Raw genomic sequence first — 21,443 nt, forward strand, 5'->3', positions numbered from 1 at the left:
CCCACCCCCACCCTCCTCGAGCTTATCTCTCCATGCTTCAGGCTCACTGCCTTTATTCCTGATGAAGGACTTTTGCCCGAAACGTTGATTTCGCTCCTCCTTGGATGCTGCCTGAACTGCTGTGCTCTTCCAGCACCACTAATCCAGAATCTGGTTTCCAGCATCTGCAGTCATTGTTTTTACCTCAGTGCCTTGATCTCTTCATCCTTATAAATTAGCAACCAGCCTTTCCTCTCCAAGGTTCTTAAATATTTTCTTTCTTTATAAAGCAGTTGTCCAACTCATCTGCTCCCCATATTCAAATCTCTCCAAATCAGTTTCTGTACCTCCTGCAGCAATGAACAACCAAACCAGATGTTTGAGAGTGTTTGCATTCTGGCTGACCCTGAAATTAGCTTTCAATTCTATACCCTCTCCACTACAAAGACTGTCTTACATCTACCTCCAGACTTTGTCTGTTTTCACTGCTGCTCATCTTCTGCTAAAGAGCAATTAGGATCAGGCGTAAACCATTTTGCACCAGAGGCCTGTTTCAGCCGAGATACCTTGCCATCTTTAGGTTATTTTCGTGTTCCTTCTGATACCTCTCTTAAATTCCACTTTCTGAATTTCACCACATTAAAAACTCAGTGCCCCTATCCTATATCAAGTTTCATTCTCATCATTATGCTCATGGACCTACATAAACTTCAGTCAATGATCAAATTGAAAACTCTCAGCTCTTTAAAAAGTCTTTCAAAATTCCGTTTTCTGTAACATCCTGCAGCCCTCCAAACCCTCTACAAATTCTTCACTGTTCTGTTTCCCAACCAAAGTCTGCACACATCTCCCTTGGCCCATATTATTGGCAAAAATGCTGTCAGCTGCTTTGCTTTCTTCTTCTGAAATTCCTTTCTTGAACTATTTTCATTTTAATTATCCTTAGGAAAACACTTATTGTGCCAATGTTTTGTTCTCTGCTATGAATCTTTCCTGCTTTCTTTCCATAGTTTCTTCATCCTTACATCTCAATTATTTCACATTACTTGTGCATGTAAATGTACAATATTATTTTTGATTGTGCAGCATGATATTACAGTAGTTTGTTTTGTATAAGCAAACTGTGAACTATGCTGTCAAACGTGCAGACATTACTCTGTACAAATGATAAAGAGTTAAAGAGTTTGACCACTTTCTGCTCCGTCTCCAGTGGCAGGCAATATCTCTGACGGTGATTGAGAGAGTTCAAATTGCAGCTGCAATTCTCGGCTCCTTGTTCCTCATTGCAAGCATTTCCTGGCTCATCTGGTCAACAATCAGCCCATCAGCAAAGTGGCAGAGGCAAGACTTACTCTTCCAGATCTGCTATGGAATGTACGGATTCATGGACATTGTCTGCATCGGTAGGTCCTTACTACTGAATCTCTGCATACTTAGCATGGTGTGAAAATGAATTGAGTGCAGGACATTCAACTTTTGGAGCAAGATCTGAATCTGGTGGGTGTAAGAAGGAAAGTTGAGTGAAATAAGGGAATCTCAACAAAGTCCAGAGTGAGCATAATTCTGGGAAATGCAGTCTCACTCATAAAGGGCACTAGAAGAACTTCAACAAATGTCTGTTAGGATTACCCTTGATAACTTGCCACAACACTTCAAAAAGCATTAAGAATAAAATATAAAACAGGGTTTGGAGTCACATGTCAGCCTGTTTGCTTATTGAATATACCCCTTCTCTGAAGGGCATCATTAAAATAGTTGGGTTTTAACCCAGGAGGCGCATGTGTGTGTAGAGTACACAACAGTGACAGTTGTAACACAGTTACCCACAAAAGGTTTGTTGAACACATTTGGGCTCTCTGCAATAAGTGTTTGGCTAGTTCCATTCAACAACCATTTCCTGTAACCCAGCAGTTTGTTTCTTTTCAGGTAATTATCAATTCCTTAGCCAAGAATGACCTTGCCTCCATCACCTCCTCAAGCAATGCATTCCATACCTTAACCACTTGCTGCAAGAAAATGTTTTCACTCATGTTACCTTTGCTTCTTTTGCCAGTTATTTTAAATCTTTCCCCTCCACAATCCTTGCACAATTGGGAGCCCTAAATACGCCTCATGTTTTTGACTATCAAATCTATAACAATACGTTTCTGAATCTTCTGATTTCCAAGGGAACCAACTGAAATCTTCTTAGGAATTTGTATCACAGGATTTAGGAGGAGCAGGCCATTCAGACCCTTGAGCCCATTCTGCTGTTCGAGTTCATGGCTGATGCTATTTTTGTGAATTCTCCCAATGTTCTTTGACATCTTTAATATCTCAAAATCTATTGATCTCTGTCCTGAATATACTCAATGATTGAGCCTCCACAGCCCCGAAGCAAGAGAATTACAAAGACTTACCTCTCTTGTGTGAAGAAATTTGTTTTTGGCTCTGTTCAAAATGGCCTATCTCCTAGTTTGAGACTGTTTCCGTTGGTTCTACACCCCCAGGCAGCGGTAACATTCTTCCTGCTTCTCAGGTCCTGTAAGAATTTTCAATAAGATCACCTCTCATTTCTGTAAGCAGTAGAGAATGCAGGCACACTCTCCTCAATTCTTCCTCATCAGACAATCTTGTCATTCCGGGGATCAATCTTGTGAACCTTTGTAGAACACCCTGTATGTCGAGTATATCCTTCCTTAGGTGAGGAGATCAAAATGCACGCAATACTCTAGGTGGGGTCTCACCAAGGCTTTACATAATTCCAGTATGACATATTTACTCCTGTATTTAAATCTTCTTGCAATAAAGGCCAACGTTTCATTTGCCTTTGTAAATGCTTCCTGTACCTGCCTGGTAATTTTCAGTTGCTCGTGCTTGGAGAAATGTGATGAGGTATGGCATATATTTATTTACTCATTCGTGGGATTCCTTTTATTAATTCATGGGATGTGGACATCATTGACCTGGTTGGTATTTATTGCCCATCCCTAATTGTCCAAAGGGCATTCGCAAGTCAACTACAATGCTGTGTGTCTGGAGTCACATGTAGGCCAAACCAGGTAAAGATGGCAGATTTCCTCCCTTAAAGGACATCAGTGAACCAGATGCCTTGATATTGCAAGTGTTTTCCAGTGCTGTCACATTCCTTGTCTAACATGGATTCTAGAACTGCATTCAATACTCTAGTTGTGGCCAAACAAATGTTTTGTACGCTTCCAGCACAACCTCCCTGCTCATAAACTAAATCCTTGGCTAATAAAAACAAGTAGGAGAAAGTGAGGACTCCAGATGCTGGAGATCAGAATGAATAGTGTGGTGCTGATGAAAGGCTTATGCCCAAAACGTTGATTCTCCTGCTCCTCGGATGCTATCTGACCTGCTGTGCTTTTCCAATGCCACATTCTCAACTCTAGTAAAGACAAGTATCTCATATGCCTTCTTAACTGCTTTATCTCCATGTCCTAATATTTCAAGGCACCAATGCACACCAAGTGGTATCACATTCCTCTGATCCTTGATGTTTCTGAGGGTCCTACTGTTAGTAGAAGTCATATGAGACACGTCTTTACTAGAGTCGAGACTGTGGTGCTGGAAAAGCCTCCTTTGCCTTGTTTGACCTGCCCAAGGGCATCATTTCACATTTATCCAAATTGAATTCCACTTGCCACTGATCAGTCCATCTGAGGTCAGCCTGAGCAACAGAGTGAAAGAGGGCAAACGTCGGAGTGAATAGTCCTAGCTTGGAGCTGAATTTAGGCGTGGAGCTCCAGAGGTGATGTCATGACATGTCATGTCATGACCGTTGGCTTGGCTGCTGAAGAAGCAGGTTTGCAGACTGAATGAGTGGTGTCTGGAGAGAGATAAATTACTTTATTTTGTGGTTGTAGTCTGCTAGGAATAAAGAATGTGAGTGAGAGACCTGAGTCTGGTAACTAGTGGATTAGATTGTATAATCAGTCCCCGGATTATTGTCTGTATTTGATAAGGTTGATTTAGTCAATAAAGTTTGCAATGGCAGGAGAACTCAGCCCCATGGAATACTCCTCCTGCAATATGTGGGAAATCAAGGACACTTCCAGTCTCTATGGTAAGTACAAATGCAATAAGCGTGTTCAGCTGCAGCTCCTGATTTCCACATTAGGCACCTAGAGCTGTGGATGGAGCATCAAGAAGATTGAAAATGTTATGGATAGCATGATTGGAGAGCTGGTCACAATCAGTAAGGGCTACACAGACAGAAGAGTTGGATAACCACCAGGAAGTTTGCATAAGCATTGTCAAACAGTGCAGGAGTCACCTGTAGCCATTCCCCTCTCAACAAGTATAACATTTTGTATACTGTTAGGGGGTTGGCCTCTCTTAGGAAAGCAGCAGCAGCAGCCAGATCAGTGTCACTATGACTGGAACTGTTGTACAGCAGGGAGAATTGAAGTGGAAGCAAGTAGTGATGGGAAGTCTATAATCAGGAGCACAGATATGCATGTCTATGGCCACAAGTGAGGCTTCAAGATGGCATGTTTGCCTCCCTGGTGCCAGGCTAAGGATGTCTCTAAACAGGCATAGGATATTTTAAAGTGAGTAACCAGAGGCTGTGATCCATATTGGTTTTAAAAAAATATTCATTTGTGAGCGTAGCTGGCTGACCAGCATTTTTTTACCTGTTCTTAGTGGCCATTGAGAAGTGCTGGTGAGCTGTCTTCTTGAACTGTTGCAGTCCACCTGCTGTGGGTTGACCCATGATGCCATTAGAGGGAGAATTCCAGGATTTTAACCAAGCAATTAAGAAGGAAGGACATTATGTTTCCAAGTTAAGAGTGTGTCACTGGAAAAGCACAGCAGGTCAGGCAGCATCCGAGGAGCAGGAAAATTGACGTTTCGGGCCGGAGCCCTTCATCGGATGCTGCCTGACCTGTTGTGCTTTTCCACCAACATACTCTCAACTCTGATCTCCAGCATCTACAGACCTCGCTGTCTCCCATTATGTTTCCAAGCACAAGCCTGGATATTGTTTCTCTTCAAGAGATGTTTGGGACATTGGTTAGGCTACTTTTGGATTACTGCATTCAGTCTGGTCTCTCTGCTATAGGAAGGATGTTTTTCAGAAAAGGTTTAAAAGGATGTTGCCAGGGTTGGAGGTTTTGAACTATAGGGAGAGGCTGGGGCTACTTTCCCTCGAGCGTCAGAGGCTGAGGAGTGACCTTGTAGAAGTTTATGAAATCATGAAGGGCATGGATAGGGTGAGCAACCAAGGCTAGGGGAGTCCAAAACTAGCGGGCACAGGTTTAAGGTGAGAGGGGAAAGATTTAAAAGAGACCTAAGGGGTAACTTTTTCAAGCAGAGGGTGATACATGTATGGAATGAGGTGCCAGAGGAAGTGGTGAAGGCTGAAACAATTACAACATTTAAAAGGCATCTGGATGATTGTATGAATAGGAAGGATTTAGTGGGATATGCGCCAAATGCTAGCAAATGGGACGAGATCAGTTCAGGATATCTGGTTGGAATGGATGAGTTGGACTGAAGAGTCTGTTTCCATGCTGAACATCTCTATGACTCTGGGTCGTGGAACTGAAATGACTGACCTCCAACAACCATGACCATCTTCCTATGTGCCAGAAATGACTCCAACCAGCAGACTGTTTGCCCCCTGATACTCATTGATTCCAGTTTTTCTAGCAATACTGGATACCACACTCTGGTCAAATGCAGCCTTGATGTCAAGGGCTTTAACTCTCACCTCACCTCTTTAATTCAGCTCTTTCATCTGTGTTCGAACCAAGGCTGTAATGAGGGCAGGATGTGGGTGGCTCTGGAGAAATCCAAACTGGGTGTCACTGAGCAAGTCATAGAGTCCTACAGCATGGAGATGGGCCTTTTGGCCTAAACTGTCCATCCACGCTAACCCCATTTCCCTGCACTTGCCCCATATCCTTCTAATTAATTCCCATCCATGTATTTGTCCAAATGCCTTTCAAATGTTGTTAATGTACCCACCTCAATCACTTCTGCTGGCGTGTGCATACCACCCTCTGTATAGAAAAGTTGCTCCTCATGTTTCCTTTTATTCTTTCCTCTCTAACCTTAAACTGATGCCCTCTAGTCCTCGATTCCCCAACCTTGGAAAAAAAACTGAATGCATTCGCCGTTTCTATGCCTCTCATGATCTTATACACCTTGAGAAGGGTGCCCCTCAGTCCATTAAGCTCTAAAGACAAAGGTCTGAGCTTGTCCAACCTCTCCCTATAACTCAGACCATTGAGTCCAGGCAACATACTTGTAAATTGTTTCTACACACTTTCCAGTTTAATAGCATCCTTCCTATAGCAAGGTGACCAAAACTGAACACAGTACTCCAAGTCCAGCCTCATCAACGTCCTGTACAATTGCAATATAACTTTCCAACTTCTATACTCAATGACCTGATGAAGGCCAGTGTGCCAAAAGCCTTCTTCATTCTCCTGTCTACCTGTGACTCCACTTTCAGAGAACTGTGCACCTAACTCCAATGTCGCTCTGTTCCACTGCACTCCTTAAGGCCCTACCATTCACCATGAAACTCCTGCCTTGATTTGACTTTCCAAAATGGAAGATCTCACCCTATTCTATATTAAACTCTATTTGCCTTTTCTTGGCCCATCCCCCCAACTGATCATGGTCCTGCTGCAATTTCTGAGAACCTTCCTCACATCCACGATACTGCCTATTTTAGTGTCATCAGCAAACTTACTAATCATGCCTTCTACATTCTCATCTAAATCATTGATATAGATAACAAACAGCAACGGCGCAGCACCGATCTCTGAGGCACACCACTAGTCACAGGCCTCCAGTCCGACAAGCATCCTTCCATTATTACCCTCTGCTTCCTACCATCAAGCCAATTGTATATCCAATTTGCCAGCTTGCCCTGGATTCCATGCGACATAACCTTACAGAGCAGCCTACCATGTGTAACCTTATGAAAGGTCTTACTGAGATTCATATAGAATCGTCAACCCTGCCCTCATCAATGTTCCTGCTCACTTCATCAAAGAACTCAAACAAATTTGTGAGGCATGATCTCCCATTCACAAAGACATGCTGACTACTTCTAATCAAACCCTGTCTTTCCAAATGCATGTATATCTTACTCCTCAGAATCTTCTCAAGCAACTTACCTACCACTGGCTTACTAGTCTATAGTTCCCTGGTTTTCCTTGCAACCCATCTTGAATAATGGTACAACATACACTACCCTCCAGTCTTCTTGGACTTCACCGATGGCTAACAATGATGCAAGGTGTTGCTTGATAGCACTATTGAGGATATCATTTGACACTTTGTTGATGATCGAGAGTAGATTGATGGGGTGGTAATTAGCTGGGTTGGATTTGTCCTGGTTCTCCAGGATCATTTACATTTCTGCACTGGAAGCTGTGAGGTACCAATCTCCGCCACTCTAGATTCGGGGTTCTGAACCTGACTCCCTTTCAATTGCCCTTCGGAACAGCACTCGCCTGTCTCTTAGGATTGACTGACCCATGTTCAACTACTATTCACATGGATCCCTTCTCCACTTTGGTCTTCAAAGTTCTAGATTGAATATTTGCTACAACCACTAAGATTTGCTTCTACAACAGTTCCACCTGGGCCCTGGGCTTCTGTGCTCACCTAACCGCAGTGGCCCTCCTACTTGTCACAGCGTAGCCCCCACAGGCTCTGCCAGCGATGGCTGGGTTTGGGCCCGATGCTCCAGCGCCATCCATTTTCAGGGCTGGTTGATTTGGCAGGTCAATTGTTACACATTCTTTCACAGATTCCGACTTCCATGGCCCCCATCCTGCTATGGTTATCAACAACACCTTTTGTGGAGTCTGATGAGCATTGGGATTGGGCGCCTTAACCCAGCATTCAGTTCATCTTGCAGGATCAGGTCTGCTTACCAAAAGTGGCCAACCAGGCACTCACATTCCACACCTGGCTCCAAGCCAGCGAGTCTGGCTTCTTACCCATTTAAAGTTTGCGAATAGGTCGAGATCTTTTCAGCCCCAAGACCTCTAATCATTCACTGGGTAATACTGTGTGGAAGACGAGCACCAGCTATCCTGAGGGAAACTTCAGAGGGAACCAGCTACCAGATGGTTCGATTTGTCTTTCGCTCCTATACCAAGGTAGGATGACCAATTTGTATGTCAGGACTGCTAGGACCTCCACCAGATGTAACTTCTTAGATTCTATGCCCAGGCATAGTTCACCATCTTTTGGGTCCTAACACGTGTTCTCCACCTCCCTGACAGTGTGGGTGAGATGGGCTAGTGGTGCGCCCACTGCATAGGACGGTGGTATCCCACCTTGTTTGGCCCCCAACCTTTACCTTCATTGCACCATGAGGTTTCATGACCACCTTTTAACTCGCGCATGTATTAGTCCATATTCTGGAGCACAAGTCTTCAGTACTATCACCAGAATGTCATTAGGGCCCATAATCTTTCCAGTATCCAGTGTCTCAACTGTTTCTTGATATCATGTGGGGTGAACTGAATTGGTTGACAACTGGTATCTGAAATGCTGGGGTCCACAGGAGCCCAAGATGAATCTTCCTCTTGGCACTTATGGCTGAAGATTGCTGCGAATGCTTCAGCTTTATCTTTTGCACTTATGTACTGGGCTATACCATTATTGAGGATGGGAATATTTGTGGAGCTTTGTCCTCCAATGAGTTTTTAAAATTATCCACACTATTCATGTCTGGATGTGGTTGGACTGCAGAGCTTAGATCTGATCTGTTGGTTGTGGGATCGCTTAGCTATGCCAATCACTTGCTGCTTATGCTGTTTGACACATGACTAGTACTCTTTGGTGGCTTCAGCAGGTTGACTCTCATTTTCAAGGTATATCTGGTACTACTCCTGGCATGCTGCCCTACACTCTCCATCGAACCAGACTTGATATTAATGGTTGAGTGGGAGTATATGCCAGGCTATGAGGTTGCAGATAGTGATGGAGAACAGTTCTGCTGTTGATGACCCATGGTGCCTCATGGCATGGATGCCCAATCTTGGGTTCTAGATCTTTTTGAAGTCTGTCCCATCTCCAGCACCCCACTTGTTGACTCTGATCTCTCCTGCGTCTGCAGTCCTCACTTTCTCCTGTTCTGCCTCTTAGTCTTACTGGCCTCAGTCTCAGATTCCTCCTTGGTAATTTTACTTGCTGACCTACTGTTCAGGTTCTCACGCTCTTGCCACACTAGTTTAAACCTTCCCAAGTGGCACTAGCAAACCTACCTGTCAGGATAGTGCCACGGTGATAGTGCCATGCAACACAAATGAATGACATCAGCAGAAAGAGATTACTTCCTGTGTCACGTGCTACTGTAGGGAGAAATAGAAAGATAGTACAGTTAAATATGTAGCTAAAGAGCTGTTGTAGGTGGCAGTGCTTCAGATATGCGGATCATTGAGATGTCCAAGGCAGCTGAGACCTGGACAAGAAGGACAGATTGCATCTAAACTGCAGAGGCAACAATATCCTGACAGGTAGGTTTGCTAGCGCCACTTGGGAAGGTTTAAACTAGTGTGGCAAGAGAGTGAGAACCTGAACAGGAGGTCAGCAAGTAAAATTACCAAGGAGGAATCTGAGACTGAGGCCAGTAAGACTAAGAGGCAGAACAGGAGAAAGTGAGGACTGCTGATGCGGGAAACATCAGAGTCAATAAGTGGGGTGCTGGAGAAGCACGGCAGGTCAGGCAGCATCCGAGAAGCAGGAGAGCCCTTCATCAACTCTCCTGCTCCTCAGATACTGCCTGACCTACTGTGCTTCTCCAGTGCCACACTTTTCAACTAAGAGGAAGAACAGACGGGGGGAGGTTAATGAAGATGGTGGAACTGATTGAAATACCTTTATTTTAATGTGAGGGGTATGACAAGTAAAGCAGATGAACATAGAACATAGAACATAGAAGAATACAGCGCAGTACAGGCCCTTTGGCCCTCGATGTTGCGCCGATCCAAGCCCACCTAACCTATACTAACCCACTATCCTCCATATACCTATCCAATGCCCGCTTAAATGCCCATAAAGAGGGAGAGTCCACCACTGCTGCTGGCAGGGCATTCCATGAACTTACGACTCGCTGAGTGAAGAACCTACCCCTAACTTCAGTCCTATATCTACCCCCCCTTAATTTAAAGCTATGCCCCCTTGTAATACCCGACTCCATACGAGGGAAAAGGTTCACACTGTCAACCCTATCTAACCCCCTAATCATCTTGTACACCTCAATCAAGTCACCCCTAAACCTTCTTTTCTCTAATGAAAACAGCCCCAAGTGTCTCAGTCTATCCTCATACGATCTTCCTTCCATACCAGACAACATCCTGGTAAACCTCCTCTGCACCCGTTCCAGTGCCTCCACATCCTTCCTATAGTATGGCGACCAAAACTGCACACAATATTCCAGATGCGGCCGCACCAGAGTTTTATACAACTGCATCATGACCTCAGGACTCCGGAACTCAATTCCTCTACCAATAAAAGCCAGATTAAGTTCATGGAATGCCCTGCCAGCATTCCAGATACTTAGCATTTAGAGTAACATATATAACTCTGATGTAGCTATGACAGAGACTAGGTTGAGAGACTCTCCTGCTCCTCAGATGCTGCCTGACCTGCTGTGCTTTTCCAGCGCCACACTTTTCGACTAAGACGAAGAACAGACAGGTGGAGGTTACTGAAGACGGCGGAACTGACTGAAATACCTTTATTTTAATGTGAGGAGTATGACAGGTAAGGCAGATGAACTTAGCATTTGGAGTAACATATATAACTCTAATGTTGTAACTATGACAGAGACTAGGTTGAGAGACAGGCAAGTTTGGCAGCTTAACATTCCAGGATTCAGATGTTTCTGACGAGATAGAGAGGGATGTAAAAGAGGTGGGGTAGTTGCGTTACTGATCAAGGAGAATGTCACAGCTGTACTAAGGGAGGATACCTTGGAGGGCTCATCCAACGAGGCATTCTGGGTAGAGCTCAGGATTGGAAAGGTAGAATCACTTTGATGGAATTGTACTACAGTCCTCCCAACAGCCAGCAGGTGATAGAGGAACAGCTAAGTGGACAGAATATGGAAAAATATGAAAACAACAGGGTTGTTGTGGTGGGTAATTTTAACTTCTCCTAAATTAACTGGGGTTCCTTTTGTACCAGGGGCTTGGATGGGTGAGAATTTGTTAGGTATGTCCAGGATTGTATTCTGAAATAATATGTAAATAATCCAACTAAGGAAGAGCCTTAGTTGGTCTATGGTACTGAGTACTGGTACTGGGAAATGCGCCCAGCCAGGTGATCGAAGTTTCAGTTGGGGAGCATTTCGGGATTAGCGACCATAATTCTGTAAGTCTTAATATACTTACGGATAGAAATAAGAGTAGTCCTCAGGTGGAAGTAAACCAAGAGACATAGGAGCAGAAATTAAGTCATTCAGCCCATCGACCTGCCATTCAATCATGGCTAATAAGTTTGTCAACTCCATTTTCCCACTTTCTCCCTGTAACCCTTGATCCCCTTGAACTCAAGAATCTATCAATTTTAATCTTAAATGTACTCAATGACTTGACCTCCACAGCCATCTCTGGCAATGAATTCCATAGATTCACCACTATCTGGCAATAGAAATGTCTCCTTATCTCCATTCTTAAAGGTCTTCCCTTTACTTTAAGGCTATGCCCTTGGGACCTAGTCTCTCTTACCAACGAAAACATCTCCCAACATCTACTCTGTCCAGGCCATTCAGTATTCTGTATCCTTCAATTAGATCCCCCCATATTCTTCTAAACGCCATTGAGTATAAACCCAGAGTCCTCAAACACTCTTCATATGTTAAGCTTTTCATTCCTGGGACCATTCTTGTGAACTTCCTCTGAACATGCTCCAGGGCCTGTATATCTTCTTGAGATATGGAGCCGAAAACTGCATACAATATTCCAAATGTGGTCTGACCTGGGCCTTATAAAGCCTCAGAAATACATCCCTGCTTTTATATTCAAGTCCTCACAACATAAATGCCATCATTGCATTTGCTTTCCTAACTATTGACTCAACCTGCAAGTTTACCCTGACAAAAATCCTGGGCTAGAACTCCCAAGTCTCTTTATACTTCAGACTTCTAAATTTTCTTCTCATTTAGAAAATAGTCCATGCCTCCATTCTTACTATCAAAGTGCATGACCTCACACTTTCTCGCTTTGTACTCCATCTGCCATTTCTTTGCCCACTAACCTATCCAAATCCTTCTGTAGCCTCTCTGCCTCTTCAATGCTACCTGTCCCTTTACTTATCTTTATATCGTTGCAAACTTAGCCAGAATGCCCTCAGCTCCTTCATCTAGATCATTAATGTATAAAGTGAAAAGCTGTGGCCCCAACACAGAGCCTTGCTGAACACCACTTGTCACTGGCTGCTATCTGAGAAGGACCCTTTTATTCCCACTCTCTGCTTTCTGACAGACAGCCAAGATTCTGTCCATGCTAGGACCTTCCCCCTGATGCAGTGGCCCTTATCTTAATCAGTAGCCTCTTATGTGGTACCTTGTCAAAGGCCTGCTTGAAATCCATGTAGATAACATCCATTGGCTCTCCTTGGTCTAACCTGCTCGTTACTTCCTCAAATAATTCTAGCAGATTTGTCTGGCATGACTTCCCCTTGATGAAACCATGCTGACTTTGCCCTATTTTACCATACACTTCCAAGTATTCAGGAATCTCATCCTTCACAATGGATTCCAGGCTCTTACCATTGACCAAGATTAGGCTAACTGGTCTGTACTTTTCCATCTTTTGCCTTACTCCCTTTTTAAATAGGGGTGTCATATTAGTGATTTTCCAGGCCTCTGGGACCCTCCCTGATTCTAGTGATTCATGAAGGATCACCATAAAAGCCTCCACTATCTCTTCAGCTATCTCCCTTAGAACCTTGAGGTGTAGTGCATCTGGTCCAGGTGATTTATCCACCTTCAGGCCATTCAGTTTTTCTAACACCTTCTCCTGGGTGATGACCATCATTCTTAGCTCTGCCCCCGACTCTCTTGAATTTTGCTCATGTCAATTACTAGGAGTCATAGCTTTAAGGTAAAAGGGGAAAAGTTTAGAGGAGCTGTGAGGCAAGTGTTTATACACAGGGTGATAAGTGGCTGGGATGCGCTGCCAGAAAAGGTTGTTGAGATTGATATAAAAGCAATGTTCATGAGGCATCTTGACAGATACACAAATATGCAGAGAATAGAGGGGTATGGACAATGTAGAAGTGAAGACATTTTAGTTTAGAAGGACTTCATCTGTCGGTGTAGTCTTGATGGACAATTGGTGTCTGGAAAATCAGGTTAATAGCAGATCCCAAGAAGAGGAATTTGTGGAATGTCTATGAAATGGATTTTTGGAGCAGTTTGTGGTAGAGCCCCCTGGGGAACAGGCAATTTTGGATTTGGTGATAAGTAATAGTGTCATAGAGATGTATAGCACGGAAACAGACCGTTCGGTCCAACCCGTCCATGCCAACCAGATATCCCAACCCAATCTAGTCCCACCTGCCAGCACCCGGCCCATTTCCCTCCAAACCCTTCCTATTCATATACCCATCCAAATGCCTCTTAAATGTTGCAATTGTACCAGCCTCCACCACATCCTCTGGTAGCTCATTCCATATACGTACTACCCTCTGAGTGAAAAGGTTGTCCCTTAGGTTTCTTTTATATCTTTCCACTCTCACCCTAAACCTATGCCCTCTAGTTCTGGACTCCCCGACCCCAGAGAAAAGACTTTGTCAATTTATCCTATCCATGCCTCTCATAATTTTGTAAATCTCTATAAGGTCACCACTCAGCCTCCAACGCTCCAGGGAAAACAGCACCAGCCTGTTCAGCCTCTCCTTATAGCTCAAATCCTCCAACCCTGGCAACATTCTTGTAAATCTTTTCTGAACCCTTTCAAGTTTCACAACATCTTTCCGATAGGAAGGAGACCAAAATTGCACGCAATATTCCAACAGTGGCCTAAACAATGTCCTGTACAGCCACAACATGACCTCCCAACTCCAGTACTCAATACTCTGATCAATAAAGGAAAGCATACCAAATGCCTTCTTCACTATCCTATCTACCTGCGACTCCACTTTAAAGGAGATATGAACCTGCACTCCGAGGTCTCTTTGTTCAGCAACACTCCCTAGGACCTTACCATTAAGTTTATAAGTCCTGCTAAGATTTGCTTTCCCAAAATGCAGCACCTCGCATTTATCTGAATTAAACTCCATCTGCCACTTCTCAGCCCATTGGCCCATCTGGTCCAGATCTTGTTGTAATCTGAGGTAGCCCTCTTCGCTGTCCACTACACCTCCAATTTTGGTGTCATCTGCAAACGGTACCTCTTATGCTCGCATCCAAATCATTTATGTAAATGACAAGAAGTAGAGGACCCAGCACCAATCCTTGTGGCACTCCACTGGTCACAGGCCTCCAGTCTGAGAAGCAACCATCCACCACCACCCTCTGTCTTCTACCTTTGAGCCAGTTTTATATCCAAATGACTAGTTTTCCGTGTATTCCATGAGTCATGGTACAGATTTGAATAGGGAGCTTAAAGTGGAGGAATCCCCTAGGGGGCAATGGCCATAATATAAAAGTTCATAGAATTTGTACAGCACAGAAGCAGGCCATTCAGCTTATCAAGTCTGCACCAACCCTTTGAAGAGTATCTGACCCAGACCCTCCTCCGACCCTGTCCCCCTAACCCTGCATTTTCCATGGCTAATCCACTTAGCCTGCACTTTGGATTATGGGAGGAAACCAGAGCACCCAGTGGGGACCCACACAGATATGGGGAGAATACGCAAAATTAACACAGCCACCCAAGGATGGAATTGAACCAGGTTTCTGTTACTGTGAAGCAGCAATGCTAGCCACTGACCCACCATGCCACCCAACATTTGAATGTGTAGAGTGAAGCCCTAATGGATGCCTAATCCAACGTTCACCCTACAGTTCAAAAGGGAAAAGGGAATTGGATGCAACCGTATTAAAATTGAGTAAAGATAACTACAAAGACATGAGGGAGCAGCTGGCCAAAATTGATTGGACGGAAAATCTACCAGATAAGATGGTTGAATAGCAATGGCAGGAGTTTCTGGGGGTAATTTGGAAGGCACAACAGAAATTCAACCCAAGAAAGAAGAAACATACTATAGAGAGGAGACAACTATGGCTGACAAAAACAAAAGTAAAAGCATATGATGTGGTGAAGACCAGTGAGAAGCCACTGGATTGGAAAACCTTTAAAAACCAGCAGAGGATAAATAAAAATGCAGTAAGGGAGAAGGGGACGAAATATGAGGGTAAGCTAATGTAATTAGAAGGCAAGAGTTTTTTTTTAGATATCTAGAAGTTAAGAGAGGGAAGTGTGGACATTGGACTGCTGGAAAATAAGGTTAGAGAAGTAATAATGGGGAACAAAGAAATGGTGGAGAAAATGAATAGGTTTTCACGATGGAATATATTAATGTAAATCAGAACTTCAAGAGAGTCAGGGGGCAGAGGTGAGAGTAGTGGTCATCATTAAGGTGAAGGTGCTGGGTGGCACGGTGGCTCAGTGGCTAGCACTGCTGCCTCACCGTACCAGGGTCTTAGGTTCAATTCCAGCCTCGGGCAACTGTCTGTGTGGAGTTTGCACATTTTTCTCACCTCTGTGTGGGTTTCCTCCCACAGTCCAAAGATGTGCAGGTCAGGTGAATTGGCCATGCTAAATTGCTCATAGTGTTAGGTGCATTAGTCAAAAGGAAATGGGACTGGATGGGTTACTCTTCAGAGGGTTGGTGTGGAGTTGTTGGGCTGAAGGACCTGTTTCCACACAGTAGGGAATCTGATCTAAAAGGTCTGAAAATGGATAAATTACATGGACCCAAGCTATACCCTAGAGTGCTGAAGGTGATAGCTGAGGAGATTGTGGAGGCATTGGTGTGATCTTTCAGGAATCTCTGGAGTCATGGAGAGTCCTAGAGGACTGAAAAATGGTTAATTTAACATCCCTGTTTAAGAAGGGAGAGATGCAGAAGATGAGAAATAAAAGGCTGATTACCCTGACGTCAGGCATTGGTAAAATTGTAGAGTGCACTATTATGGGCGACATGGTGACTCAATGGTTAGCACTGCTGCCTCTCAGCACAGGGATCTGGGATCATATCATGCCTTGGGCGACTGTCTGTGTGGAATTTGCACAATCTCCCTATGTCTACGTGGGTTTCCTCCCACAATCCAAAGATGTGCAGGTTAAGTGAATTAGCCATGCTAAATTGCCATAGTGTTCAGGGATGTGTCGGTTAGGTGCATTAGTCAGGGCCTCCTCTATATTGGGGAAACAGGCCGCCTACTTGCGGAGCGATTCAGAGAGCACCTCTGGGCCACCCGGACGAACCAACCCAACCAACCTGTAGCACAGCATTTCAACTCCCCCTCCCACTCCACCGAGGATATGCAGGTCATTGGACTCATCCACCGCCAAACCACAACAACCTGACGGTCGGAGGAGGAGCGTCTTATCTTCCGACTGGGAACCCTCCAACCGCAGGGGATGAACTTGGACTTCACCAGTTTCTTCATCCCCCCTCCCCCCACCTTGTCTCAGCCGGATCCCTCCAGCCTGGCACCGCCTTCCTGACCTGCAGTCTTCTTCTTGACCTCTCCGCCTCCATCCTACTCCGACCTATCACCCTCACCTTGACCTCTTTCCACCTATCACATTTCCAACGCCCCTCCTCCAAGTCCCTCCTCCCTACCTTTTATCTTCTCCTGCTGAACACTCTCTGCTCATTCCTGAAGAAGGGCCTGTGCCCGAAACGTCGAATCTCCTGTTCCCTGGATGCTGCCTGACCTGCTGTGCTGTTCCAGCAATAAAGTTTCAACTTTGATCTCCAGCATCTGCAGACCTCACTTTCTCCTGCATTAGTCAGGGGTAAATATAGGGTAGGAGTAGGGGTTGGGGAATGGGTCTGGGTTGATTATTCTTCAGAGGATCAGTGTGGACTTGTTGGGCTGAAGGGCTAGCACTGTAGGGATTCTAATTCTATTAAGGATGACATTGCTTAGGACTTGAAGGTGCATGGTAAAATTGGATCAGTCAGCACGACTTCGTCAATGGAGGTCAAGCCTGATAAATCTGTTACAACTCTTTAAAGAAATTACAGTACAACCTTGATTATCCGAACATCAATTACCTGATTTTTGGATAATCCGAACTAGATCTCAAGGTCCTGCAAAAACGGCATTAGGCAACTCAGCATTCAAATATCAATCAAACCGCATGATAGCATGCACTACCGGATAACAAAGAAATGTTTGATAACTGACACTCAAATTACCACTTGTTTACGATAGATCAGTTAGTCGTTAAACAGCATTATGGTGTGCATTGTCAGATAGCGAGAAATGTTTGGATAACTGACACACACAAATTACCGCTTATTTACGATCAGATCAGTTATCTGAGCGCTCAATTATCCGAACAAAATACTCCCCACCTGTCTCGTTTGGATAATTGAGGTTCTACTGTACAAGCAAATGGAGAGCAAAGGAGAGCCAGTGTATATGATTTATTTGGATTTCCAGAAGGCCTTTGACAAGGTACTACTCAGGAGGCTGCTAAATAAGATATGATGTTCAGGGTAAGGTAGTGGCATGGATAGAGGATTGGCTGACTGGCAGAAAGCAGATAGTAGGGACAAAGGAGTCTTTCACAGGATGGTAACAGGTGATTAGTGGAGTTCTGCAGGGATCTGTGTTGGGACCACAAGTATTTAAGTTATACATCAATGATCTGGACGAAGGAACTGAGGGCTTTGTTGCTAAGTTTGGCCGATGACACAAAGATAGGTGGAGGGACAGGTAGTGCTGAGTGGGGAGGCTGCAGAAGAGCTTGGACAGGTTAGGCAAATAGGCAAAGAAATAGCAGATGGAATACAATTGAAGGAAGAATAGAATGTTTGGTGGAGTGGTGTAAAAAGAAATGGGGTTGAGAAACATATCAGCCATGATCAAATGGTATAGCAGCCTTGATGTGCCGAAAGGCCTGATTCTGTTCCTATAAAGTAAACTTGCAGATTGAATCGAACTTTGGAAGACAAGTACAATGTTGTCATTCATCTCAAGAGGACTAGAACATAAAAGTAGGGATCTACTTCTGAGGCTTTATAAGGCTCTGGTCAGACTACATAGAACATACCACATTCCAGCACAGTAGAGGCCATTCAGCCCTTGATGTTGCAACGACCTGTGGAACCAATCTGAAGCCCATCTATCCCACACTATTCCATTTTCATCCATATGTTTATCCAATGACCATTTAAATGCCCTTAAAGTTGGCGAGTCTACTACTGTTGCAGGCAGGGCATTCCACACCCATTGCCATCTGAGGAAGAAGAATCACTGTCCACCCTACCTAACCCTTTGATTATCTTACACATCTCAATTAAGTCATAGAAACCTGGCTCAAACCATCCATTCCCGACTGCGCACTTCAGGCTGATGGTTTTTCTGTCCATCGTATGGACCTCACAGTGTCCTCGGGTAAGACAAAGGGTTAGAGGGGTTTGCTTTTTTAATCAACAACTTGTGACGCATGGGCATTGCAAGCCTGGGCAGCCATTGCTCCCCAAACCTTGAACTCCTCACCATCAAATGCCGCCCCTGTACATACCACCACAAGCAAAGGTTGAGGAAGCTCTGGATGTGCTGTACTCCACTACTAACACCCTGGATTCGGAACACCCCGAGGCCTTGTTTATTGTGACTGGCGATTTCAATCAAGCTAATCTAAGGAAGGTATTGTCCAAGTACCACCAGAACATTACCTATCCCACATGGGGCCCGAACATTTTAGACCACTGCTACACCACTGTGAAGGATGCCTACCGTTCCATCCCCTGCCCTTATTTCAGAAACTCCGACCACAATGCCGTGTTTCTTCTCCCGGCTTACATGGCAAAAGCTCAAGCAGGAGACCCCCTCGCGGTTACAGGTCCAATGCTGGTCGGAGGAGGCAGAAGATCAACTCCGGTGCTATCTGGAATTGGCTGATTGGGCCTTGTTCAAAGAGTCTGCAGGTACCTTGGACGAGTACGCCACTACCGTCACAGACTTTATCAGCAAGAGTGTGGGGGACTGCATGCCGAGGAAGAAATCCGGTTGTTCCCCAACAGGAAACCCTGGATGAATCAGGACAGACATAACCTGCGAAAAACCAGGCGTGAGGCCTTCAGATCCAGAGACCCACTCAAATATAAGGAATCCAAGTATGACCTTTGCAGAGCCATTAAGACAGCCAAGGACCAATAACGATCCAAACTAGAGACCCAGACAGACACCCGGCGACTATGGCAAGGACTGAATGACATCACAGGTTCTAAAAAGAGACAGTGAAAGATAGAAGATGATGACACATCCCTCCCAGATCGTCTCAATGCCTTCTATGCTCGCTTTGAGCAGAATTTTGGCGGAGAGATTACACCTATTCTGACAAGTCCTAGCGAACCTATCCCAACATTTACTGCATCAGAGGTCAGATCAGTTTTCCTTTGTGTGAATCCAAGGAAAACTATGGGACTAGATGGAGTATCAGGCCGTTCACTCAGAGTGTGTGCAGATCAACTGGCAGATGTCTTCTCGGACATCTTCAACCTCTCCCTGCAGCAGGGCACTGCCCCTGCCTGTTTCAAGAGGGCCAACATCATCCCTGTATCTAAGAAGGCTCTTGCAGCATGTTGCAATGACTACTGCTCAGTGGCCCTAACTTTGGTGGTCATTAAGTGCTTTGAAAGACTGTTCCTGGCATTAATCAACTCCAGCCTCCTCAGTACTCTTGACCCACTCCAATTTGCCTATCGGACCAACAGATCCACATCAGATGCTATATCACCTGCCCTTCACTCATCCCTAGAACATCTTGACACCAAGAACAGCTATGTAAGAATCCTACTCATTGACTACAATTCAGCCTTCAACACTATTATCCCCTCGAGACTGAATTAGTTATCTCGGACAAAGCCCCACTTTCTGCAACTGGATCCTCAGTTCCTGACCCACAGGCCACAATCAATGAAGATTGGGCACAATATTTCATTGTCACTAACACTCAACACTGGAGCCCTCCAGTGGTGTGTACTCAGTCCTCTACTATACTCACTGTATACCATGACTGTATCGCCAAATACCAGACTAATGCCATTTACGAGTTCGCTGATGACATCACCATAGTCAGTCAAATCTCAGATGGCGACGAAACAGACGACAGACGGGTGGTGGAAGACCTGAAAGAATGGTGCAGTGAGAACAACCCAGCTCTCAATGCCGGCAAAACCAAGGAATTCATTACTGACTTTTGGCAGGATGTTACTCATGCGCCCCCACTACACATTAATAGCACAGAGGTGGAACGAGTGGAGAGTGTCAAGCTCCTGGGAGTGGTCATCCACAACAAGCTTTGTTGGACTCTTCATGTGGATGCACTGGTTACAAAGGCCCAGCAATGTCTCTTCTTCCTCAGGCAGCTGAGGAAATTTGGCATGATGACGAATACCCTTGCCAACTTTTATAGGTGTGCCATCGAGAGCATTCTGTCTGGATGTATCACTACCTGGTATGGCAACTGTACCACACAAGATTAGAGACAGTTACAGAGAGTGGTGAACTTGGTCTGGATAATCACAAAGGCCAACCTCCCATCTATAGAATCCATCTACCAGGCCCGTTGTCAAAGAAAAGCCACCAGTATTCCTAAAGATCCATCCCACCCTGGCAATGTTTTTCTACAACCTCTACCATCGGCGAGAAGGTACAGAAGCCTGAACACACGCACCAGCCTGTGTCGCAACAATTTCTACCCTCCTGTTGTTAGAATACTAAATGGACTCACAAACTCTTAACATTCGCCTATACCCGTGGTTTTGTTTTTGCTGCTGTTTACCTATTATTTACTATCTATGTTACTTAACTCCGTGATCTGCCTGTATTGCTCGACAAAGCTTTTCACTGTGCCTTGGTACACCTGACAATAAATTCAATTCAACCTCTCAACCTTCTTCTCTCTAATGAAAACAGCCTCAAGTCCCTCAGCCTTTCCTCATAAGACCTTCCCTCCATACCAGGCAACATCCTCGTGAATCATCTCTGAATCCTTTCCAAAGCTTCCACATCTGCAGCTTAAACTAACTCTGCGGGGGCATGGGAACCCAGATTGTAGCTTCAGGGTGCAGGGCCTGGAGTGTAGGGAGGTTAGGAACATGGCATCAATTTCCAAGGAGGGTGCCTGTAAACAGGAAAGTGGCTTGAAGTGTGTATACTTCAATGCAAGAAGTATACGAAATAAGGTAGGTGAACTTGCAGCGTGGGTTGGTACCTGGGACTTCGATGTTGTGGCTATTACGGAGACATGGCTAGAACAGGGACAGGACTGGCTGTTGCAGGT

The 21,443-nt window shown here is 44.8% G+C and overlaps 1 protein-coding gene across 4 annotated transcripts in view; it reads left to right on the forward strand.

Annotated features, from left to right (window-relative positions):
• LOC122551869 (E3 ubiquitin-protein ligase MARCHF4-like) overlaps nt 1–21,443 on the forward strand; it is a 275,970-nt gene that overhangs the window by 58,337 nt on the left and 196,190 nt on the right. For all 4 annotated transcript variants that reach the window (XM_043694417.1, XM_043694418.1, XM_043694419.1 and 1 more), the window contains one exon: nt 1,190–1,382. In XM_043694417.1, coding sequence (XP_043550352.1) covers nt 1,190–1,382 — 193 coding nt within the window. The remainder of the gene's footprint in view (nt 1–1,189; nt 1,383–21,443) is intronic.

The sequence above is a fragment of the Chiloscyllium plagiosum genome, chromosome 7 (genome assembly GCF_004010195.1).
Source record: "Chiloscyllium plagiosum isolate BGI_BamShark_2017 chromosome 7, ASM401019v2, whole genome shotgun sequence".
Lineage (NCBI taxonomy): Eukaryota > Metazoa > Chordata > Chondrichthyes > Orectolobiformes > Hemiscylliidae > Chiloscyllium > Chiloscyllium plagiosum.